This window comes from Cataglyphis hispanica, chromosome 12 (assembly GCF_021464435.1).
Source record: "Cataglyphis hispanica isolate Lineage 1 chromosome 12, ULB_Chis1_1.0, whole genome shotgun sequence".
Taxonomy (NCBI): domain Eukaryota; kingdom Metazoa; phylum Arthropoda; class Insecta; order Hymenoptera; family Formicidae; genus Cataglyphis; species Cataglyphis hispanica.
Genome location: NC_065965.1, coordinates 3,915,939 through 3,943,030, shown reverse-complemented (window position 1 = coordinate 3,943,030; position 27,092 = coordinate 3,915,939). Strand labels below are relative to the sequence as shown.

The window sequence follows — 27,092 nt, the reverse complement described above, 5'->3', positions numbered from 1 at the left end:
TTTATATAAATAAAAATGTTCATGTAATTAAAATATTTCTCAAACAATTAATTGTTATCGTAATGGATGTTCGTGAATACATTTCTCGCGCTGGTAATAACGCATACAACACACACTTATTGCATGTATGATATCATACGTCACGTACATGTCAGTATGTACGAAGGTTGTGTTGTATATGTATGTATGTATATACGTGTGTGTGTGTGTGTGTGCTTAAGACACATACGTAAAACATATTCCCAATTCCCGGGAATATTCCTAGACGGATAACTTAAGTACTAAGCGAAGTAGGAAGATCATATAATTTTGATTAATAAATTAGGTTAGATCGATCCGGATGTAGAGTTAAAAAAGGAATATAGAGATATAGAAAAAAATAATAAATAGAGTTCTCGTTGAGTTTGAAGCGGCTCAGCGAGCGTTCCATGATCGAATAGTCGATTTTTCGCTCTGAATTAAACTTTCAAAAGACAGGCATTGCGTTTGGAGGACTTTCTGCGAGCCAATTTCGAGACAAACATGTTTACCGGGAGCGTTCGCTGAACCGAGATCGCGAAGACGCGATGTGGTATCGTCGAGCACCGCCGTCGACGTCGATGTATGACGTCGAGAATCGCCGACGCGGAGTGTGATAAAACGCGACGAGATACGATAAGAACGATGAAGAGAAACGCATTCGTTAAAGTATACGATGCGTATAAATAATAGCGTACGCGGTGAATCGGAAAGGAGACGCGAGACAAGCGGGTCCTGAAGGGCCTTCTGACTACTCGCGCGACTTATTTACAATGCCCTCCTAAAGACTACTCTGGCGATTGCGATTGATCCCTCGCTTCCTGATACCGAGAACGGACGTGTAGAAATTACGTTGATTACTACCGTGCTGCAGTGATCACAAAGCGTCATCGGAGATCGATTCGCGATATTTATTATCACTGCGACGCGCGTTCCATCGATCGCGAAATTTGTTCGATAGGGAAAAAGTGATTCCGTTCGCGAACGATCGGTGGAATGCGCGTCAGTGTAGCTTCTTTCTCATTTACCTTCCTCTCATTTCGTTTCTCCATTTCTTCATTAAGTTTTCTCGTCCTTCCGGACTTCTTATTTACATGCTACTCAAAGATCCGTCTCGTACGATCGCACTCACGCTTTCTCGATCGATAGCGATCTAGTCGTTTTATTTCTCTGAATTCGACGAGCGCGACTGACACAACTAGACTAGACACGAAGCTACTATGATGGAAGAGGAGAGGGAAGAGAAATGCGATTTTGCAACTTTCGACAAGAAGCGTCTTCGACGTGTCACAAGTTTCGGATGAAATAGTGTCGCGATACAATTTCGAAGTATTGCCGGTCGTTCGCGAGGACGATCCTCCGAAGGGAATGAATCCTTCCATCGTCGTCCTCCTTTCCTGCGGCGAGTGAGTCCTTTTTTGATTCTGCGCATCGTATATGCCGTTTCAATTAGCGACCTTGACAAACTCCGGATTCGGCACGCTGCAGTTTTCCGGCACGTATGCCGGATGTACGAAGCCATTACCACCTATCGCGGCATTCTTACGGTCCACAGCGCGCACCCTGACGAAGAGAAAAGCCGCTACCAGAGAGGCAACCACGACCACCAGCAGCAGCATCACCAGACCGCCCACGAAACCAGGCAGACTCATGCAGATCGTCTCCGGATCGGCGGATGCGCTGGCGTTTTGTATCACCACAGTGGTGTCGTTGCTGGAATTCGTCGTTCCCAGCGCAAAATTGACGTCACCCGGCGCGACCACTTGAATGACCCTCGAAGTATTCACATCCGTCATCTCCTGCGCCGCTCGTTTGTACACGTGGGTGGAGAACAGGGTCACCGTGTGATAGATATTCTAAAAATTGAGGATAACCGTTGTAATGCAAAAGAATTCGCGTCCTAGTAGGATATCAAACGGTAAACCATAGAACGCGTCATTGATAATGTATTTCGTGATGAGCGTACGTTGTCGGCAAATTGGAAGGAGATACTTTACTATAATAAGTCATCTATACAATTACTAAAAAAATCTAAAGCTTTATTACAAATTTTTACTTTGGTCTCACATTCATTGTTTTTATATATATATATATATATATATATATATATATATATATATATATATTATTTATTGTTAGAAAATAAATTATATATTAGAAAATAAATTCAAAAAAAAGTGAAAAAGAAAGAAAAAATACTTACACTATCGTCGTCTTCCAACTCGTGCGGGTCGTCGTGCCTTCGCCTCCTGGCGCCTCTGAGCTCGGCCGGGAAACCTTCGACCGACCTCGGCCGACCTCCGAGGATGGCTAGGTTACCTTCAAGCTCCTCCGTACCAGCGGTACCCTTTCGCTTCACAGTCTGGTACGCCGCCGGATTGCCGGGTAGAGGAGGTGGAGGGAGATGAATATTGTCCTGGGAACTCTGGGGTGAGCTGCTCGCCGTAGCGTCGCCAGGCGTAGAGCTGGGTGAAGAGGACGAGGTCTGCGCCTGCGGCGCCGGAACCACATCTGGATTCGGTTCGCTGCGGGCAGAAATTAATTTGTTACGATATTGTTTTGCAACAATCTCTTCTCATATATTCCCGCTAAGGATAATCTCCTATTTTAATTCGAATAATTTATTTAAACGAGCAGTTTTGATAAATATGTATTAGCGTCATGATATTTATATATATTAGACATTTTAGTCCTCGATTTACTTTTATTTTAACGAAACATTGTTTCGACAGCGATAAAAATTTGCAAAATATACTGCAATCTTAATCTAATATTAAATTTCTGTATATTTATCAGTGTACTATATTTTGTTCCGTAAAATACGTACGTTTTCGCGGATAAAACATTCAAAAAATATTTCATAAACCTATACATAAAAATTAGAGAAAAAAATCAGTGAAATAATCTGAAAAAATATTTTCGATCTTATAATATATGTATATATATTTTATTTTAATATGATATGATATAATCATATTTTAATTTTTTATATAATTATTATAATTATTTAATTATTAAATATTATGTATGCATCTATATTGCTAAATAAAATAAATATTTTCCATAAAAATTATAATTTTTTAGTAAGAAGAAATTGCTAGATTCTGGACGTGATCTAGCAGATTTCATTTTGCGTGAGTTGATGAATCTCAATGAATCCCATTTCGTAGAAAAGCTTTCTTTAAACAGAAATTACGCTTTCTCACCTGTACGCTCCAGCTGGTCCGCTGGGATGTCGCGGATCCGGATAAGCCGGTGGCACGCCGTATTCGGGCACAGGCGGGGCACCGTATTCCGAAGAAAGACCTTGCGAGACCGGTGCACCATATTCGTGAGAGATGCCGGCGACAGGTGCGCCGTACTCGAGACCAGGATGTCCACACTTAGGCTCGGGGCAATTGTACCGGCAAACTTGAATCACGCATTGGAAGTGGACGTTCATGCTGTCGGGAAACTTGAAGGCCTGGAAGTAGGCGAAGCTAACAACGGATGCGCTCGGGCCAAAGTTCTTGATCTTCTGGAACCTAGAGAAGAAACAGCCTCGTTATTCTTCACTCTTGGAAACCACGTCAATTTTCTCTCTCTCTCTAATTCATATTATATGCAAAAATATATTTCTTATATTATTATTTATTTATTTTATACTTTTATATTGTATTTTAACGTTATTGTAATGTACCGTTTATATATTTTATATTATCAAAATAATAAAGCAATATTAAATTACATATAGCACTTAGGCTCACCTAGACATAATCTTTGGCCTAACGACGCAACCGTATTGATCGACCAACTGAATCGGCGCTCTCTTGCCGTCGTGGGCGACACAATTTCTCACCAACATGTCAAACTTATTCTCATCGTCTTTGATAGCCAGAACCATTGTCATGGTCTGGCCGATCTTCACGATGCCGGACACCTCGCTGGCCCATGGACCCTTGCCGACCTGTATCTGCATCCAACACTGCAGGTTGTCGCCGAGAAAGTTGGCTGTGACAGCGTGCAGCATGTCGACCTGGAACGGCCGGAAGGTGACCGCCTTCTCATAGAAGTCGTACCAGGTACAACGCAGCTTTCTCGCTTGATCCCACACTTCCTGCACGTACGGATCGTATTGTACAATGATTGTATTCTCCACGTAGCTGCCGGATGGCGTCGGGGCACCGTAAGCCGCGACGTTGTGATTCGCCGACGAGCTCATGCCGCACGAGTTGAGGAAGATCTCGAAGGTCGCGCTCAGATGACCGGTGCCGGGTTTGAGGTGCACGCAATGCGGATCCGAGTAGAAGCCCTTGCTAAATATCATACCGTAGAACGGCCGATCGAATTCGATGTTCACCCGCATGTGTGTCTTCTCGCACTGCACTTGCAGATGCTTGATCTGCGGAGTATCGGGCGACGCCAGCGGCCAGTTCTCCTCGTGGACCGTCGGCGGGCCGTACTGAGCCGGGGCCCCATAAACTGATCTGTGTTCCAGTGGTAGCGCGCTGCTGTCGACCAACGGTGCTTCACTCCGTACGCCCTGATAACAAGAATAAATAACGCGTCTTGAAACATCAAAAAATAATTGCTTATTATGAAAATAAAATATTTATACTAGAATAAATAAAAATATTCCTTTTAAAGAGCGATAGAAGTAAATGGCAAAACTACATGAAATTTAAGATGCAATGATGCAATTAATCGTGAATCGGTTGCGCCGCAGTCATTCTTTTAAGATACAAATGTAGTTGTTTGAACGAAACTTTTTCAATCTACTCATCAAGTATACAAACAGCATAAAACGAATATTGTGTCGCAACTTTAAATATTGTTCAGCTGCGTTGCAACAATTCCAAGAGACGCGTGCCCTTTTCGAGACCCTGCACGTACGCCTTTCGAAAGCGCTCTGTAGTTCTTATAACGGAAGATTCAACTAAAATTTCGACAGAATCGCATTAAATGTGACGAAAAGCAACGATTCGCCGTCTTTCTCGACTCTTTTTTTTCTTCGACGAAAGCTACGGTCTTTCTGGAATTACAACGAATGACGAGTCGTACGTAATACGTCTCTCCCTTTCGTCGTCACACTCTTTATTCCCTATGGCACGATGTGGAAGCGAGGCTGTATTAGGAATTCCACGAATGTTTTCGGCCCTTGCGATCTTTGCAACGGAATGCCAATCGAACACGATTTACGGTACACGAAATTCCATAGGATCGCGGAAAGAAAGCACTATCTGACCTTGAGAAAGGCGTCTCTGATCCTATATCCTGAAAGTTCGTTACTGAGGACGAGAAAATTTCCGATGTACGTGAATAAAAGGTTTTTACTCTTTGCTGTACATTTTTTTTCTTGCTCTCTCTCTTGTACAAATTTAATTTTTAAAACAAGTAAAAATATATGCGCAAGTAAATTCTAATAAAATTATATGATACTCTCATTTCTAAAAAGTCAACTTTGTCTCGTTAAGCAGTAGAGATTTTAAATCATAATAATATAAGTATCATGCAATTGAAAACTATTAATATTTTAATTTCTCTTTCTTGTGGATGTTAACAGTCCATTTCACACTTTAAAACAATTGTTCAATATTAATTCTTACAACATGCTCTGTAAATATTAATCTTCTGATCACAATAGCACGCTACAATCTATACACAAGTCTGGATTTGTATCGTGAATCGAATGGTGTCGAGACTTTTGTGCCAGGACACATCAGGTACCGTATGTTAATAATGCTCGAGAATATGCTGACAAAAAATGTGACCGAAAACATGTGTACTGTTAGCGAAAGGAGGAGGATTCGTCGAGAGCAATCGAATGCGGGCTTATGTTCAGTCGGCTCCCTCGGGCAATTTTGTATTCCGATTTAGCGCAGAGTTGCAGAAACGTAATTATACCTGCGTATCGAAACAACGTCTTCACTTCCGCCAAGGGAGATCGTTCTAAATGCGAATTTATTTGTATCTATCCCATTCTCTTATGCTTTCCCCAATTTGACACGCAACTCTAAACACACACACACACACACACACACATATATATATATATATATGCATATTCTGCTTCGTCATTAATTTAATATCTAAAATTTAGCATTTGTAGCGTTTTCCATTTGATAGCACGACATGAATCTTTTGACATGTCAATGACTAAAAATAAACGTACAATTAATATATCGATCTAACGATCATAAATGTAGTCTCAGATATATTTGCGTGCTAAGATGTCATGTTTCATTATGTATAAAAAAAAATTAAGTGGCGCGCGGAAAAAAAAATATACATAGTGTATATTCAGAGATATCTGTATAAAACTAGATCGTCTCGTGTGCCAATTGCAACAGTTTTCATTATAAGCTAATTACAGAAGCAAACGTTCGTGTTTATGTATGCGTAAGGTCGCATAAATCTTAACAGCGTACAATTGGTATAGTTGTTAATCTTTAGACAATATAAATAACATTAATTTTTACCTATAATTACTTCATCAAATATGCACATTTTTAATATTATGAATTATTAGCTGTAAAAAAGATTATTTTCGGAATGAGGGATTTTAAAAACTCTTAAAAGAATCGAGCCATAAAATTTGTTTAAACTTTCTATCTCAAGAGAGAAAAATCCTATTTTCTTCGTATTTTTCTTATCTCTTTCACTCGTTCCGATGACTCGATTATAGATTCCCCAAAAAAACCAAAGCAATTATTTTATTTTTAATTTGAAAAACGCTAAGAGAGAAGTAAACAGGAGACTATCTTTTTAATTCGATGGCATCAATCGTGACAACAGATTCACCGAGCATATTTGCCCGTTTTTTTTTTTTATTCTACTTGCACTCTACATCTTATCGGACTCGGGGATTCTTTTCGGGGATAAAAAATACTGTTTAATGCAATACATCACGATTATATGAAACTAAATAAATGCAACTGGTATCTTTGCCGGTCTGTCGAATTTTGAACGCGAGTATGGTAACAAGTATATAGGTCAGAATATAAAATCCGAGTTAATTAGTCCGTACAGTCTCCTCATGAATAACATATCCACGCTATCTATATTTTTATATCTAAATTTTTATATCTCATTACTTTTACTTTGTTAAGCTTTTTATTCTACTTTTATTTTATTACTTCTTTCTCCGTGCTACGTTGCTAATTTTCCTGTGCATATAAATGGATTAGAGATACGATTACAACTCTTGTGCGAATGGTGAAACTCGAGACTTTTAAATCTAACATTTAGCGAAAAATAACTTTCACGATGAATCGTTAACCTTAATATCAAATATAACTTTTATGACAAATTGTCAACTTTAATAGAACGTCATCATATTAAAGCTGATAACCTATTTAATAATTGTGTAGCAATATAAAATTTAATATAAAAAATATTCAATGTGAATTTAGCTAGGTTAATTTATTAGAAGATTTAAAATAAATAAACAATCAACAAATTGATTAAATTTATCTTCTTTTTAAGACTCGAGCAAAGACGCATGAAAGACGAAGAACATTTGGCGATCACAGCAAAAAAGAAGCTGATTTCACTTTTCCATTGTCATCCGCTGAATTACTCGCGACTGGACAACGAATTTATGTATATACTTTCACTAAATCGCGTATGCAGAACGAGCATCTTAATTGCCACGGATGTTACGGCTCGATACGAGATCCGTTGGCGACGGTTTCAGATGTTCCGCTTTAATTGCATGCAATTTTACACAATAGCATTATTGGCCGCGCTGTTTAATAGGTTGAGTGCTACGGACGGATACCGGTGTCCGATATTTCACGCTGACGGTATTTTTATCTCTCTCGTTTTATATGCATAGTAAGGAGTTGCGAATATCAACTTTCAAAAAATCATACATATATTGGGTTGATATATGGATTTATATATGATTAATATTTAATATTTACATCTTAATATATTTTTCTTAATCCATTTAATTTAATATAGATACAATATCAAACATATTAGCATAATTTTAAAGATACAAAAAGATCAAGATGGCTATCGATTCGTTTCTGTTCGTAGTATATTCCAATTATCAAAGAAATTTCGATATACACATATGACAAATTTGATGACAAACTATTGAATCTCTCTCGTTTAGAAAGCATCGCGTTTCTGCGGGTCCGTGCAACGCTTTCGATAACGTAACACAGCCCGCTATCAAAAATAAGATAACAAATTTTCACAGAGAGAAATTTTCGAGTCGTAATACGAGCGATGTCTCTTCGGCTATATATGGTGGCGAAAAAGTAGGCCGGGTCAGTCAACGTAGACGGCGATACCTACATGTCGCGTTGTACGTTTCGATAAGGCTATTATGCGGAACGTTCAACGTCAAAATCGAAGCAGTGGCGAAAAAAATTCCTTGACGTTTTGCAAGATGATACAGCATGAGTTCGTTCAATCACGTAACGTATTGCTTGTACATTTTTAAAACAAGCTCTGGTTATATCTTAAGCGTTAATTAATCGATTTTCATTAAGAGGAATAATATTACTGCAAAAATTAATATATAAAAAATTATATTACATATTAATAATTAATATTACATATGTATAAATACGGGTATAAATGTGTAACATATATACGAGAATATGGAAATGGAACAATCGCTGTGCTTTGGAAATAGAAGATCAAATAAACTATTCATATGGAACGTTTATTTTTATACAAGCGCTAAGCTAAAAGATCATTGATCGTTCTAGCTTAAGATGATAATATCCAAGTATTAACAGAATTAGTGAAATTAATAAGTACACATTATAAGAATCATTCATTGTAATCTAAAACTTACTTTTACCGAGGGAAATTGTACGAAATAGTAAGAATCAGGCAAGATCATTATTAAATTGAAGACAATAATGTTTTACCGAGACTTAATGCTCTTTATCTGATCCATTTTTATAATAACGGTACGAATGAAAAGTCCAAGTAGAGTGGAATAAATTGCATTCAAACGCTTCGTAGATCTGATCTACAGATTAGTCGCCTTAAGAGGGCGAGAGAGGGACCTAAATTGTCCACGTTTTTTTTTTTTTTTCGAGGTATCGCGAGCGCGGGAAGATGATGCGTGATCTAATTAAGAGTATAGCGATTAATGCCTTAGCGCATAAGCGTACAAAAGCGCGTGCGAACCAGGCTGAGAACCGCGACGGGCGTGCACTTTCGCGGAATAAAACTCGTCGGCCGGGATTTTAATTAAAGAGGGACACTGACCTGTGTGTGGATAGAGCAGAAATGGGCGCGACACTACGAAACGACGAGGCATCGAATGCGCAAACGTCACGGCGAATTCGGCGGCGGCGGCGGCGGCGGTAGCCGAGTAATCGCGCGGCAACTCCTGCTAACTTTTATCCGCGGTAATCCTCGCAACGTTCATTTGTGCGGCCCTCTCGCGTGTCAATGACCCTCTTCTCATGATTAAAATTTCATTTCGCGGATGCTGATTAAATTTAATCCTACAACAACTCCTCGTGGATTATGAAACGGCGGTTGTAAAACGCCGTGGATTAGATTGTTGGAACTTTTGATGTGCCTTACCGTGACGAGAAAGTATTCGCGATTAAACAGTTATGGAAATCTCATTCATATAAGGGTGTACCCAGCTTCTGCATATATATATATGCATATGATAAAAAAAATAATAATCCTCTCTCGTAAAAAGATATATAAGCAATTATAATTCCTGATACGCAGGATTTCAAAGCGAAATTTTTTAACGATTAATATACGATGTAATGCAAACGTAGCATACTTTATTTTTAACTTCAACTTTTTTAATCTATTACAATTAAAATTGTATTATTAATTAATTCCTCGATGCCTTTCCTGGGATACGGATATCACAAAATATTTCATATTAATGTTAGCTCTTGCCCTTCAGACAAACAATAATAAATACAAGCTGGAACGTTTTAATAACAACGAAGAGCTTTGCGTTGTCCTCATAAAAGAGCAATCAAATTACTATAAACAGCAGGGATTTAAAATAGATTAATTCCGCCAGAGGCAAATTAGTCTGTTCTCTGAATCAAAACCATACTTTTACGATTTAAGTATCGTCATCAAATTATTTAGAAGGCTGTATTCAATTACTATACAATCGTTTGCGGTAACTGCCAATTATATATAAAGCTGCAAGATAATAAAACACCAAAGCTGATAATAATATCAATACATAAAGATTAATGATAATACTTTTAAAAAACTCAGTAAAAAAGTTACTTCTTTGTTATATTTATATTTATTATTAATTATAGCATCAGAAAAAAGAGATTAATCAAATATAGACATTATAATATATATAAACATCTTCATAATGATATATATCTATAAATCTAGATTTGAAGATCCTACGATTAGGTCCCTAGATTTATTAAATTAATAAATCAATTTATAATTCTAAAAAATATAAAGTTGTTATTACAATTATAAAAAACATTTACTGCATATCATCCATAATCTATAACACACACACATTTTTAAATAAAAATAATAATATCCGCGCGCGCAAAAAATGATACCATTATCTTCTCAAACGCACTTATTTTAAGAGAAAAATCTATTTCTGAACCAGATTTTTAATTGCGTTTTGATTGTTAAGAACGAATAAAACGCAATTAAAATTAACAGTTTCGCGTAAGACAATCTTCTGATTATAGGATCGTCATCGATAGTTGAAACACAACATGGAAAAGGCCGGTAACGATGTCAAATTACAAGATCGCTAAACTACCTGGCGGAACGAGTGCAGCATGAGACTTCGTGGTCATCCGCAAGATTGCACGTTGTTAAGAGTCGCAAATACACAGGGACAGTTTTATTCCCATTCATTAGAAGTTGTCAATGGCGGTCTGATACTACGGTTAAGAGTACTTTCAATACTGAATCATGTATCTTTAAAAGACGAAACAATCACTTCCGTTTGTTATATCTTTGTTCCTCTAATATTTTCAGTCTTACTTTGGTCTCTGTGCTTTTTTCGCATTATATATTCTTGTCGCATTTAAATGACATAAGTCGTAATATATCAAAAATAAATGAAAATCAGAAATAATGAATTTCTTCGTTTCTATAATACTTGTCATCTCTTAGGAAACGACGTGGTCGCAATCGCATGCTAATTTCTTATTAACTTTGCAGATTAATGTCAGTCTAATTTTAGCAGCACTTATTTTAGATTGCTTTTTCATTCCATGTTGCGTGTGATATCAGAGAAAATAAAGACTGAATAATGCGCGAGAATCAAAGGTATTGCAACTTCAAAAGATTATGCACTGTAGCCGGGGTGAATTAGTGAGATGCATTAGATTCTACGGTTAAACCGCACCCCTCTATCTCCACAACCCCGTCCCAATAATATGGCACCTTTGAAGATTTTTCTAATCTCGTCAAAATTATGAAGAGGGTTCGCTACCTGACTCAACACGGTAAGCAAAGTCACTCTCTCATTCGCAACTAAATCAGCTGGAATCAGCTACGCGTATTAAGGAAAACTCTATTTAATGTTTCATTTCGATAATAAATTTCCTAAAAATTTTTCAGTTTTATATCACAGAATAATCAATTTTTTTTATTAGAAAAAAAAGTGCGTTTGTACATTTTACTTTATTCGAATTAAGAATTTTGATAAACAGGCGATAGATCTTATTAAATTTGACGTTAAAATAAATATGCTTGATTTAAACAATGTGAACTCTCCAATCAGAATGTTCACAAATGATCCCTCGAGTATTTTTGTCCGCAAGCTTTCTCAAGGAAGTTAACTACCGATTGTTTGATACAAATATGGTATAAAGTTATACGTCGTGCTTACTCATAATAAAGAAAGGGAAGGGAAGAAATAGAAATCCAAGGAGAGACAGAGAGATGATGGAAGAAAAGAAAAAGCGTGAGAGAAGCGGAGACAGGTGAGAAGACGAAAAAGGAAGTCGGTGAACGACGAAGAGAAAGAGGGAATGAAATGAAGACAGTGGGAAACACAGACGAAGAGAGAGCACCGTCTAGAGAGTATAGTTGAAAGAGAGGGCATCGCGTCCGGCGCAGTGACCTACTATCTTCGGTTCGACGGCTCGGCTATGTAGACAACCGATGTCGTTAGAGTGTATAAAGCGTATACATGGAACAGAAATACACTAATGCAGATATATATGTGCGTACATGGCGTTGATGTGGATGCACCGGTCGCCTATTTCCTCCTACTTTATCCTTCGTCGTCGTCTGATGACTGCATTCGGCGTTATTACATTTGCGTGTCATGCTGTCACGCTGCGTGTGCGAAAGGAAACATGTAGATTATACCACATGCATATCTTCCTCTCGACGCGCCCCATTCTCATCTCTTCGATAAATCTCAAAATATATCGGAGATAATTACAAATTGAATCCGTATGTACACCAGTTTCTCGCAAACGCGAGTCTTATTTGGTTCTTTTACCATGTTTTCTCTCATCAATTATTAAGCGCATTAAATCTCGCTGTGCTCGCATTTTTCTTATATTTCCCGCTATGTTGCCGAGAACGATGTTGCATAAATAATACTAGTGAGGGAAAAGGAGCTCACAAGAGAGCTCCGTAAACTGCGAAATAAGAAAACTAATTTTCTTTCATACTCACCCTTTCAAAAATTCAATGTATGTCATAGTATAAAATTTCGGTATTGCCAGTTATTCTTTATTCATTCATTATTTTTGCAAGAGCGAAAACTAGAGCAGCTCTTGCAGCTCTGCAAGAGTATATAAACTGTCACGATCGATCAAAGCTATCGAAGTTAACATGTCCTCTGCAACTGATTTTTAATTCAGAAGCTGTGCGATGCACCAGGTAAACCTCTATAAAAATGGAATCTACAATGAGAGAACTCACATACAAATAAAAAAAAAATATCACGAAAAAAATACACCGAGAAAAAAAATGTATAAAGTATAAAAAATAAATTTGATTCTATAATTTCTTTGAATTACTATCCCTCTCTCTCCAAAAAAAATTTGCACGTATCATCTTGTTTGCAGTACTTTTCAATAAACGCGATCGTGTTAACAAAAATATATATAATATATGACATAGATGCACCAGATAATCGCACTGTCGTTGATGAGAATTTTCGTACGATTGATTCAATTCCCACGTGGAAGAGTCAATTCCCACGTGTTGATGAAAACAATCGAAACGATCATCATTGACGCTGACTTGAATGCGCGTCCCCGCCAGCCATATCCGTATTTACCGATTATCCGACGCGGTTGCAGGCATGCTTCATTCAGACTTTTGCCTCGGAAAGCCGCGGCTATATATGTGGCACAGGTAGCGCCCGCGGCAACGAGTGATTCTTCTTAAGCATTAACTTAAAGTCGTGTTGATTCTCGGCCAACGGGCACGTACCACGGCGCGTAGCGGTCTCGGGGAGACGAGCATCAATGAAGTATCACTTTTCTCCGAATGATCTTTTTTAACGATTACACTAGTTTCTTTTTTAACATTTCGACGATTGTTTCTTTCTTGCTCCTTTGTTCTCTTGTCTCCGAATTCCTTCGGATATTTGCAACTTTGTGCGGGACGATATTTTTCAATGCGAAGACAGCGAAATAGATTCAAAGATTTGAAAATGTTCGTACAGCAGAAACAGATAATATTTTTGATGAAAGAAAGACAACGTATTACGAGCTCAATAGATATTCCACACCGGAGATATATGCAAATCCTCTTAGTTTCTGATATCTTCAAAAAAGTCGATTATATATATCATCCGGAAAATAAATGCAAAAATTATTCATACCATCAGTAAATCCATGTACAATATTAATAAGAAAAATCTCATAAACATAACATTATATATCATTTCGCGAATAAAAACAGACTTAATCAATATTCAGACAAACAGGCATATGAAAAATACCGACGAAATGCATGTTATAATTATATTTCTGAATCGCTTTAATAATTTCATTTCTAAACATATAATTTACAATACGTCACGCGAAGATACACACTACATAGGTGCGTAAATAACTTGAACAGCGACACATAACGGTTATACCGTATTAACGACCTGTCTGTCACTTTAAAGGAGGAGAGAGAGAGAGAGAGAGAGAATGCGCGCTAACCGCGAGTAGTATAATCTTCCGTTGTTCAACTGAGAAATTATTGCGCAGTGAAATTACACTGTCGATCGTCGTTGGCATGCGGATTTGCTATGAGGCGTTATGAACGGATGTGTAGTATCGCGCGAGGCGCATGCACGCGGGAATGCAGTAATCAACCTCCCGGCGGAATTAGAAGATTGGCAATGCGTTTGGCATGGATGATTTCGGCTCATTTACACGAGATTAACGTGCAAAACGTCAGCATTAGAATCCATTACACTATGTATTCGAATTTATTCTATATTTCACGTACAAAAAAAAAAGAATAACTGAATAGAATCACTAAGTATTTGAAAATTTATTGGAAAAAATATATTAAAACGATTTTGCTGGATTTATGTTCAACTTGCAATTATTGTTAGTACACAAGAATGCGCGTTGATTGTATGATTAATTTTATTAGATTAAGGTAAGTACTTTACTCACGGCCAATAATAAGGGCAGCAAAAGGATAAAAGCTGTCTTCCATATATTCCGCCACGTCCTCTCCATCATGTGCGTGTCCTCTCTGTAATAAAAAGAAAAACAACAAATTTAGCAGTTATAAGCGTCATATTATCTATCGATATATAGAGGATAAAATTTCAAACAATCTTAATCGTATTTATATCATAATTATATGAATTTATAATAAAACAATTTTATTAAAATTATTTATTAAAATGATTCGATAACATATATAAGATTGGTAAAAAAAATAATTAAATAAAATCTTATTAATTATAAATAAAATCTTAAAATAAATTTGTTTAAATTTACAATATAATTGGATTTAAATATATAATTAAACAAAATTATATTGAATTTAAACAAGGAATTCAGGTGAAATTCAAAGTATGCAGGAAAAACGACGCAGTCAAAGAATAACCGTCAATCGCCAGTCGGACGCGCAAGAGTGACATATTTCTTTGTCAACCGCTGCATACGTAACGCATTATGCAATCAACATTTAACCCACATCTTTCGAAATACGGAACTTGCGATCAGAAGCGTCCCGAAAATCTATTCAATCTCGAAAATAAATATACACTTGCATAACACAGTATAAAATCTACACTATTCGTTTTATAATTTTTCTGAAAAAATGTAAGAAAAAAAAATTATTATATATCACGTCCATCGAGAGTCGTGCCTTTTGCAAAATTTATAAAATACAATCACAATCCGCAATAATGAAAAGTAATACGTTCATTATGCTCGTCTGGTTATCGAAATCAAAATTAAAATCTGTAATTTCTCGTACGAAGATTTGTAACGACAATGACGATTCAATACGTCAAATATATCTTTCGTAAGCAAACGAAAGCACGCATGATTACGAATTTTTTTCGGAATGAGGAACGCGTCCAGAACGAAAGTCTTTCGAAAGAAGAACAATTAATCGATGCACCTCGTTGCGTATCCTTCCGGTTCCTAAGAGCCTCGTTCTACAGAAGAAACGCGCAAGCACTTGGACAATCCCCCCGTGAAAGCCACCTGCTCTTCCCCTTTAACGAACCCACGAATGCACCGACCGCAACGGGAAGGCTCCAACAACTCGCGTCAGTTGGTCCTCATTAGGCCCGCTTATGCGCTTTTTCCTTTTCCCCCAATTCTTGTTTTTCCTTTTTTTTTTTTTTCTTATTTTTACCGTCGTGCTCTCGTGTCTGATCGCGAGGATTTGACGGGCCCAGAGGTGGTGTTCCTGGTCGACGGGGACCGACTGAAGGTGCGAGCCACACTCGTCTCAGCCATGAGCCACGTCCCAGTGACCTACTGAAGATCTCGATCGCGCTCGTCCATCGCCCCTCTCGTCCTCTATCTTACGCGCGACGTCAGGCCCAAACAGGCCCACCGCCGTCGACGGCGGTGCCCCTACCACACATTCAATCGTTCCTGCTCTTTTTTCGCGCGTGTTCCTTCTCTCGTTCTCTTCTTCTCTCCTCGAAGAGTAGTAGGGATCTTACAGTACAGGTGAAAGACACGCGCTGGACGAGATATCTCGTCACACGCGTCGCCCGCGCAAATAAAGTTTTCATTGAAAAAAGATTTTCAATGGAAAGGTTAAAATTAGAGATGCCGTAATGAGAAAGTGACGTAAGTAATATATATATAATGTTTCCATTCGCATTCTCGCGATAACAATTCGTAGCAATGCGTATGTCACTTCTGTATATAGAGTAAAATCGAAATGCGCAAGCAACGAAATGAAAACTACACGTGAAATTTTGAAGCGCCTGCATCACGAGGAGATTGCAAATTTATGCGATGCCAATAATAGCTGCGGGGGCGGAGTCGTCGATTTTTGGCGTCACTATAAGTTGAAAATTTTTTTTATCACATCGATCAGTTTCCCGATAGAGAACGAGACAATGGAATGCGAGCCATCCGTCATACGGTCGTTGCAAAGAGAACAAATCTTCGGAGCAACGGAGAGAGAAAGACAAGGATATGGATGCTCGACTCGTGACTCGAATAACATGGGATCGCGATGGAAACCAGAAGCGACACTGACACGCCGAACTGGCTCCAATTTCAAAAAATCGCACGAAGGACGTCGCAGAAGTCGTTGAAACGAGGAGTCGTTTCTCCGCTTGAGAATTGAGTCACGACATACGGACTCTGCTGATCTCTCCTAAGTCCAATTTCGCGAATCGTCGTTTCGCACAGCGTCGTATAACCCGGCGTCGGAAGTAAAGAGCTGCGCGAGCAACGCAGATTTCGCAATACTCACGTGGAATACAAAAATTCCACTCGCGGTGAATTTATTATGACTTTTCGGGGAAACAGATTGTGTACTTCATAAGACGTCTAATTATCTTGATTAACATGCTACACATCTAATATCACCTTCGTTTAAACATATATAACAATATTTTATAACTGAACGAAAAGACCCGATAAAAATGAACGATCAAATGATGATGATGACAATGATTTATCGAATGTGCGCTCGTCTTAGCCGATTTGCCTTTCGCACTTTCCTTTTCACTTCTCGAAATCTTTGCGGTCTGCATATGCCTGCATTTGCGTAATGCCACGACCGATAAGAGCGAGTCTCGAAAGCTAACCGACAACAGTGAGCTGACCTGGATTTCTCACCCGCATGGTGCTAACTCGTCCATCCGGAAATGGCTTACGGTAACCGGCCCACATTGAGGGATAACGACAAACGGTAGATAATACGCGAAAGTGCGAGTGAACATTCTCTTTCGCAATTTTTTTTTTTTTTCGACGTTTACATTATTCGAGTAACGACGCAAACCTATTTCCGATAAACAGATCTTCTTGTGCGGGATTAGATTTCGTATTCGCATTTATGGATATTTTAAATTCTGCTTAATCTTAAATATTAGAATTCTATAAAATATTGAGCAAATTATAATTTACTGAATACTTTGATGAACTAAAAAGATATTCTTATGCGAATATCTAATTAATAACGCTATATTATCAAGGAAACTGACATTATCAGAATGCGAATTCACTCCAATTGATTGGAAGATAATATTACTATCGACATAACGCGTCCATGTATGTTTATTAAAATTATGACTGACAAATGTATACTCTAATAGCGTTATTTGACTTTGATCGATTGTGTGTAACTTCACGAACGGTCTATTCGAGAGCGAGTATTTAAACATTTCTTCTTCCCGGTATAAGAGTTATTCTTTCTGCTCATGCATTTTTTTTTTCTGGAAGGAAGATCCGACAAACTACTTTCATTCATCGAATTTTCTCACTCCGATTATTTTTCTCGGCTTTTTTTTAGTCATCCGGCTGGCCTTTTTTCTTCGCTAGACCATGTGAGATCCCTTATACGCTCGTCGACTTACGGGCATCCTAAATAACTATATCGTATATATGCCGTATTAAAAGCTCCGTCGAAAGTGTTGAAGCTTCCACAAAATATTTAAGAACGAAAAAAAAGTAGAAATTCACGGACGAGTTTCAGTCACTGTGAACCGTCGCTTTGCTTCTTCAACCATTTAATCTAGACGAGTCGTCCATCGTAAGCTCGTACAAGTTTAGTCAATATTCAACTGAATCTCAACCGTCTGTATATGAACAATAGTTACGCTGTCGAAGCTTTATGTCGTACATGATTCGAGAATTAAATTCGATCAAGCAATTATATTCTTCTACTTGAATTTCCTCGACTGAAAAGTCCAATCAACACATACACACAGAAAACGCAACGCATTGGAGAATGTTTTAAAGTCGATCAGACATTTTTTTGTTTTTTCTTAATCCGTTACCACAGGTACATATTTATGCAATTACAGCGCAAGATGTATTTTTATAGCTTTACAACATTAATCTAATGATTATTTGATATGCCAGCGAGTTACTTTATATATACAATTTATGTTTACTTTATATATATAATTTATGCTTACATTTATAAATTATTTATAAAAAATAATATTTATAAAAATACAGATTTTATTTTATGTTTTAAAACCTGTATGTAAAAGTATTATAACGTCCAAAACTTTTTAACAAAATGTATTTTCTTTCTTTATTACATTATTATATAGATTTTATTTAAAAGAAGGAAACGGCCTTTTCTCTGCATATTCTCAAATAATGTAACAAAAGAAAGTAGAATGTGATTATTATGGGCATCGTATATAAAGAACGTGAGTAACGAAACGAAAATCTACAGACTCACTGGTGTCCCAAAAAAGGGGGACTTGTACCTATGGGTAGAAAGGCGGGTTCTATTAGGAGAAAGCGGCCTCGAAAATTAATCATCATGTACCCTATCGAAAATCGTGAGTCCGAGCAATATGGCCTATTCCGAACAAACCAGATTCTCCAAGAATCTCGTTTCGAAGACCCAAATCTCCCAAATGACGAGAATCTTCTATAGAGAAAAGGAGAGGATTGCCTACTTACGCATGCGATAAAATCCGGCTTTTTATATGTACACGGTATTTACGTATGCATACATACATAGACGCCCGACTCTCGAGAAACCACTACGAAGAACAGTCAAGTAGTTGATATTCGAAAGAAAGAGAGAGAGAGAGAGAGAGAGAGAGAGAGACAGAGACAGAGAGAGAGAGACAGAGAGAGAAGAGTGACATTTGTATATGGAATCTAAGACACATGCGAGTAAGAATCCTGTTTTCAAGTACGTCTTAAAAAATGCGGTGTTTTGTCGGAATTTAGATATTATCGTGTTTTCAAATTTAAGGAGCAATTTGCGGTAAATTTATAATCTGAATAGTTACACAGATGTATACAAAGTATATTATAATTTGTCAGAAATTTTTTAACTCATTTTAATCACGTGTTATCTAACTTAATATACAGATCGTAAATCTAATTGTCTATGACAAGTTTGCATCATAATTGTAACATTCGAACATAAGAAAAATATTAAATATAAAAAGGATAAGGCAAAAGAGAAAAATAAAATTTAAATAAATATTAAATTCTAATACACATGAAACCACGAGAAAGCGATAAAATGAAACATGTTTCTGTTTCTTATCAACGATACATAATTACTATTGATTTCTTTCTGCTAATCAGAAAATAGATTACATAATCATGTCAAGTCCCTTCAAGAAAAAGTCCTCCGTAAAATATTGCATAAGTTGCAATGTGTAGTTTTTTAATAGTTTTTAAAAAATGATCATAAATAAATTAAATACATGAAATCAAACTTGTATGAATTTTTCCTTTTAATTTTCTTTCTCTCTGCAGACAATTCTACATTATCTATGTAATTTTATTGATCGTTCGCTCTTCTCCTTTATACTATTATTTCTGGCTAGTTATATCAATATTCACTCTAATTTAACACTGGTTTTATTTTTTCAAATCAAAATTGCTTGCAATGTTAATTAACATGAATAAACAATTTTTTTAATCCTTAGAAAAATGAATTATTAATTTGATTAGAATAAAATTTAGAAAGATAAGATGTTTGCCATATATTTTGGCAAAGAAAACTTCTCTTGTAACGTCCAAGTTCCACATTAAGGAAATCAGATATCTAGTGACAGTAGCAGGCCCTCCTTCCGTATTATTATTTTACCAGGCCGCATGGTGCAACCCTTTGTTCACAACGCGTGCGTGACAGGTGTGTGTTCATGACGTAACATCGGTACCGTTATACGCGGGACACACACCAGGTGAAACCCTATAAGAATGTGACGTGACACGAAACATCGTGCACCAAATTCTGCACTCCCGTGAAAGTGACTCGAATGGGAAGCAAGATTCCGTACAGAATAAACCATACCGGTGCAATTGCAAGATATTTATAACGATACTAAATTTTTGTATACATTATAATATACAGATTATTCTTGTATTTCTGAGAAAAATGCTATATACAATATATAATAATAAAAGAAATATTTTCTCTTATTATTCAGAAATATTCAACATAGATAATAAATCAAAGTCATCTAACATAATTGCTATTACATGTCATTTTTAATAAATTGTATAAACTCATCTAAGAAAACATTATGTGTGTCAGTTATATTTTTCGTTATTTGTCTTCGTATACAGAATAAAAAAAATTATAATTATGTATAAAAAAATAATGATTAAATAACATTTTTTCAAAATTTAAAAGATAATTATATTAAAAATTTATAATTAATAATTATTGACAATTTTAAGTTATAATAATCATAATCATAATTATAAATTCTGTTGTCTTGAATAAAATTTTTGGCTCCTGTCTGAAATCAACACGTGGATTTAATAATTTTTCAAAATTAAAGATCTGTTTTGTCGGACGACGAGTAATTTCTAGATCCGTTCTGCTAAGCGCGTGAAATTGCATTTGGTGGCCTTTCTAACATCACAGGAACCATCACATGGCGTTGAATTTCAACGGCTAACGAGCTTCACCGCGATCACATAATCGTGGCCAGAAAAGCGGAAAATCATGCCGCGACAAAAGGAACTTGTGGAAATCTAGTAGAAAGCATAACGGACTGCTTTACGCGGCTAAGGGGGCAATCAGAGGATAAAGTTCAATCGACTCCCTCTCTCTTCTTCCATCTCTCGAACTATTGTGCCCTTCTCTTTCTCTTAGCTATAATCAACTTTATTATAGTGTATTTTATATATATTATACGATATTAAAATTTCTGGCTGGCTGCATTGTCAGATTAATATACGATATCGATTTTTAGAGTATGGTTTCAATCGGATTCGATATGACATTTCTATCACAAGTTAGACGCGATCTCATCCTCTTTTTACTCTTTATAAACTGCCGCGTCGCATAACATATGGTCTCCTTCTACCTACGCGCGGCCTTATTTCTGACATAGAGCCGGAGAAGGAAGGACGCGCCTCTCCGCGCGAAGAGAGATGCCAGTACGCTGACATACTGACTCGCTACCCCACATACCCTTTTGCCTTTTCAACGTATGCTTGCACGGAACCACGCGAGTGGGGAGATGAGATGAGAAGAGAAAGAGACAGCCAAAGAGGAAGCGTTTGTTGTCTCTTTTGCTCTTCTTTATCGATGACAAAAAAAGTCGCGATGTTTGACAAGTCCGCACACAGTTATGCGGATGCGTAAATTTTCGGCAAAATTTTTTTACGAAAGACAATATACCGAAGAAAGATATCCTTGACAAAATTAAATAGGTAAATGTGCGAATTTTAAAATCGAAGAAAGTTTAATTTCTGATGAGAAGTTCCAACAGAGAAAGACAGAGAAAAAGAGAGCTAAATTTGATGAGCATTAGTCATCTATTATAGTATATATATTTCTTTTCTTCCTTCATAAATAAAAAAAAAATTTGAATATCGAGCAATTAATCTCTCTCTCTCTCTCTCTGGTAACGCGTATAATGGAAAATATCATTTATAACTGTTCGATGAACACTATTTATATCTGTCATCTGTGTATGTCAAACGTGTCTTTCACCTCTTTCGAAAGCGCAAAACAACCGTTGCATATCAAATGGAACTTGCAAATTACACCACAATTAACAGAATACAGTATCACTGATCACATATCGAATAATCACAAACCTCTTTTCCTCTGTGATTCAGCTGATTCAGCAAGCAGGACTTGTTATAATCCTATTGGCACACACACTTGGCACTTGTGACTTCTTTCTGCCGCGTGTCCTCTCCCTTATAGAGCGCGTACCTTTTCTTCACCTTGGAACCGGCCGAAAAGCTCGAGAGAGAGTTTTGTTTATTTCTTTTTTTTTTTTTTTCACGCGAGCGGGATGCCGGAGAAAAAATATGTCGATACTCGGGTTCGATTGTCGGAGTATTTTCGAAGGACACCGGCGACTTTGACGAGTGCGTTAGTTGTGAGCACGCTTGAAACAACACGCGGCCTATATACTCTCCCCTCTCGGAGTCGTCGGCTTTCACCAAAAACCACCTCGGCCACTGCGAGAGGTACGATCGTCGCCTAGCGGAAAAATCGAAATTCTACGTATCGTCTCGCCGATCCCGATTGTTATGAGAAAAAAGAAAAAGAAACCCGCTCTCCGCGATTCTTCTCCCCGTTCAGATATAAGCAGTGCGACAAAAAGTTCGAACCTTTTATTTGATCGTAAGTCGCGACTTTCTATTTTATTAATCATCGTCGTGGAGCTGGGTGGTACGACTAAGGTAGTCTGAGTCATCGATCAAGAGCTCGAATTTGGTAAGGTCCATTCTACCTCGGCTCCACCGGCGGAAGTCGAGCGCAGACCGGATGCCAGTGAAAGTTCTCCGTGCTGCATTCAGGGCCACCACCAGGGTCTTCGAAGAATGCAATATGCTGATATTTACTTATTTAGTTATCATATGTGGGATATTTTCAATTTATACAAGGAAATTCAATTTATATAAATACGATGAAAAATAATACAACGGAATAGTGTAAAATTAAATTCTTAACATGCATAGAATTGCAAATAAAGAATTCTATTTAAATTTAATAAAAGAGTTAGTGAAAAAAAGACAACTCAAATTAATTTTTGCAATTATATCCATGTATGACTTTTTTATTGTTCTTGCATTTGACTTTAAAATTATCATTATAATTAATAAAATATTAATTTTTTTGTAGAATCAATTTTTTTGTATGTTTTGCATAAAAAAGGATAAATTGCGTGTAATAATGAATAGAATAATTCTTTCAATTATATTAAAATATATTTTAATATTTGTCTTTATGCTTTCTTTCATCATCACAAACTATAAGATAAAATTACTTATCTTATACTACTATATTACTTAAGTTCTGTTACTATACTTATATGTATAAATTATTAAAGTTGAGAAATTATTTAAAGAGAAATTATGCGGGATCAATTTTGTGCACTTTTATTTTTAATTTTTAATTTTCATATTTGAGAAATATAATAAGAGAGTTACATGAACATTCATGCATGAAAAGTCTAAAACACTAATGAAAAATATAAATATCATATATTAAACATTATGCCTGTGAAAGGATTAAAACTGAAACTTAGAAATACTATTCTTATTCAAGAACCTTGATCAATCACATATCATCTTTTGATAATCTAAACTCTTTAACAATCTCGGGCTACCTACAATCACTAAGAAAGCAAAATCAAGCTATCTTAAAGAAGTTTCGCAAAGTTTTACTTCTCCTTTCCTTTTGCTCAAGATAAGTATGAAATTTAGGGCAAGAGTTAACTCGGAGTGAACTTTCAAACTCGGAGTGATCCTTTCCAGGATTAAAGAACAGAATTCAAAAGGATAGCTTTATCTCGTTTGTAACAATTTATTTTGAAAAAGATTCGAGAGCAACGAACCAGGCCGAAAAATATTTTCAAAAGACGGATATATCGGAAGGAAAGTAACATCCGCCGATGATCATTAGAAGTGTACCTAGGTAAAGGTCATCGCATATTACGGTGCACGCGATCTTATTAGTAACTAGTTTCTTCTCGATCGTTTGCTGCAACTCGCTCATCCGTGCATAAGGAAGAAACGGTTACGTATAACAGGCTATTATAATAGTACATTAAGTAGCTATGTAAATCTACTGATTATTCGGGTCAAGGAAACTATCCAATTTACTCGTCACTGAGAATGGAGAAGTGTCATCTATAGCGGTAACAAGCTTGTGTGTGTGTGTGCTTGAGATGATAAATACTCTACTAATTTAAAACACTCGTCACACTGAAATTAGCACATGTTAAATATCGTTAAATATGTATTTACGATAAAATTTAATTCTATCGATGCAAGTTAATAAATTGCTACAAAATTCTCTTTATTTACGAGAAAAATCAATACTTTACATGAGCGTATCTAATTTATTATAATAAAGTAATATTAGTTTTAGAATTTAAAGAATCTTACCTATAAATAAAATATTGTGAATTCTCTGTTATATTCTTACGGCTCGGTGTACTGATTATCCTGTATTAGCATACCTAATGTATGTTAATTGAAAGCTTTGTAGGCATTGCCAGACAAAACAATACGCCGCGTGTTTTACGAAACGAATCATCGCCATTTCACCCCCGTTCTTTCCCTCTTCTCCTTCTCACTGGGCTCTCTCTTCCTCTCTCGTTCCGTCTCCTCGAGCGGATCCAATTCCGGAAGAAAGCTGCGCGAACAAATTCCGCCTCGGCCGGAATGGTGAAATTGCGCAATTTTTCCTCGTGCTCTGACGTCAGCAACCATTCAAGAGAGCGCCGTGCGGCTTTCACACGGATCTTGTTTTGTTGTCTAGATACCTACATAAGTAGACTCATTGCGAGAGCACGAGCAAAGAAAGGAAAGATCGCAACAAATAAATTTCGTCCTCACAGTGGGTGTTCTGGACCCACTGAATATCTTTTCTGATAATGATTGTTTCATTGTCAAAGTTTCCATGCCAATTATTGCGAAGCGTTGAAGATTAAATCATCATGTACCCCTTATCATATATATCATATATGTTATATATTAAGAATATATATCATATATTAAGAATTAGATAAATAAAAAAAGAGTAAATTTTGACTTTAAAAATTGTGTTCTATTTAAATAAAAAAAATAAATATAAGATCCAATTAATAAAATGCACAATTTTTAATACACTTAAAATTAATAAATAATGAATTTCTATTAAATTATTAAAGAATTCATTTTGTTAAAGTCTAATTTTGAAGAAAAATTAACTTTTAATCTTTTTTTTCTTTTTAATCTCTCTAACTGAAAGACCAACGTATTTCTGGGAAATTCTATATCTCGTAGAAACTGAATTCATATCAAGGTTGGGTGGTTTTTGTCATCTGAAAAAAAAAACAAAATCGCAGTTGTTAACTGCAGACCTCGGAGCAAAAATAGGCCAAGTCCAAAAATCAATAGTCTACAGTCTACAGTTAAAGAAAGCACATTTGGGCAGTTAGACACACGAGTATGTCATCAATAAATAAGAGTAATAAATAATAGTAAACATATATTATATATACGATTTGATATTTGTGAATTGTCAACAGACCTTCTATTATAATAAATATATTTCATAAATCATATATTAAATTATATATTTCATTGTAGCTATTTTATCTCTTTTAATGACAGTATTATATGAAACTAATATTCGAAAAATTAATAACAAATATTTCCATAATGAATTAATTTATAAGAATGTGTTGCTTAATTGAAAAAATCGGTTTCAAAATCTTCAAAACATTTCTCATTAATATTTCATTCAGTCAAAAAGTGGGTTATCCTAGAAACTATACACACCCATATCTCTCTGAAATTACTCTGACAAAGAACACCGTAATCATTGCCGTAAATGATGCTTTGCGCATTTTGTTATTATAGATCCATGAACATTATCATCCGTATACATTATCCAAGCATTGTCACAGCATTGTCTTAATAATTGCTTCCTGTCGTGAAAATCATTTCCTTAAATGCTTGGATCAATATATATATATATTATATTTATATTCTATAGTAGTCTTGTAGAAACTAACGTTGAGAAACATTCCAGAGATACCGTAAACTCTACTATGTGCCTGTGATATGTCAAAATTCTATTTTGCTTGTTTATTTCTGTCAATATTCTTTTATTAGCTAAATCCAGGTTTAGGTTTAAGTGAAATTATTAATCTTCAATGCGAATCCAATTTCGCCACATGAATGCCATCACTCATTCGTCTCCGACATTGTAATCGCGCGGGACATATGGGTGTTGGAAATACTTTTTTTTTTTTTTTTACGAAACGGTAACGTGGATATCGCACGTTCGGAGGACTTTCTCCCGAGCCGTGCTCGAGCCTTGGTATGTGTGCACGAAGATCCGGTATTCTTGGCACACAACGTACCAGTCTGGAACAGTTACCGTAGCCTCGGAGGAGCAATTAGACTCTCGCGATTAAGCTCTAATCTCTTGGATTCCGCACGGCTGAAACTCGTCTTCGGATTACTGTAGCACCCGCGCGCGGATACGCGGACTTATAAAACGTGCGCGTTGCATCTGAATCTGTGTCTTTCGCATCACGGGATGTAATGTTCGAAGGTTATATTTATATCTGTATCGAACTCCTATACATATATATACACGCACACATTAAACGATCTTTCCGCCGACAGGAAGGCTCTTAATCTCTAGAATTGCATTCCACACTTCTTTCTACAATAAAATTAAAATAGACGCACGTCGTGATACATAAAGTCATATATTAACTTTTACGTAAATAATATAAAAATATATTGATATACGAAATATATTATATTATTAAAAATGATATTTCTTGATGTAAATTTAAAAAAAAAAAAAAAAAAATTAAAGTTTCATTCACGCGCGTTAACGCGATTTAAGGAATGTCCAGTTTCATTAGTGAATCGATATAATGAAGTAAGTTGATTGACACTTTTCGAGGCGCCACGCAAAGGCATGCAGCCGTGCGAGTCTGACCGATTTCTTGTTCCGGTAACACCGGAATCATAAGAATTCGACGATTGGTATCGAAACAACGA

The 27,092-nt window shown here is 36.4% G+C and overlaps 1 protein-coding gene across 3 annotated transcripts; it reads right to left on the bottom strand.

Moving 5' to 3' along the window:
• On the bottom strand, positions 1–22,467 carry LOC126853654 (uncharacterized). Of its 3 annotated transcripts, none has more exons than XM_050599559.1 (6): positions 22,164–22,467; positions 14,586–14,667; positions 3,765–4,540; positions 3,225–3,542; positions 2,222–2,543; positions 1–1,874 (listed from the first exon to the last, which is right to left on the bottom strand). In XM_050599559.1, the coding sequence occupies exons 2-6, from the start codon at positions 14,652–14,654 to the stop codon at positions 1,464–1,466; spliced, it is 1,896 nt and encodes a 631-aa protein (XP_050455516.1). In that variant the 5' UTR covers positions 14,655–14,667; positions 22,164–22,467; the 3' UTR covers positions 1–1,463. The 3 variants fall into 3 exon arrangements, with proteins under 3 accessions (XP_050455516.1, XP_050455515.1, XP_050455517.1); XM_050599558.1 differs by lacking the exon at positions 22,164–22,467 and adding an exon at positions 15,790–15,929; XM_050599560.1 differs by lacking the exon at positions 22,164–22,467 and adding an exon at positions 15,550–15,914.
• Between the last annotated feature and the right edge of the window lie 4,625 nt (positions 22,468–27,092).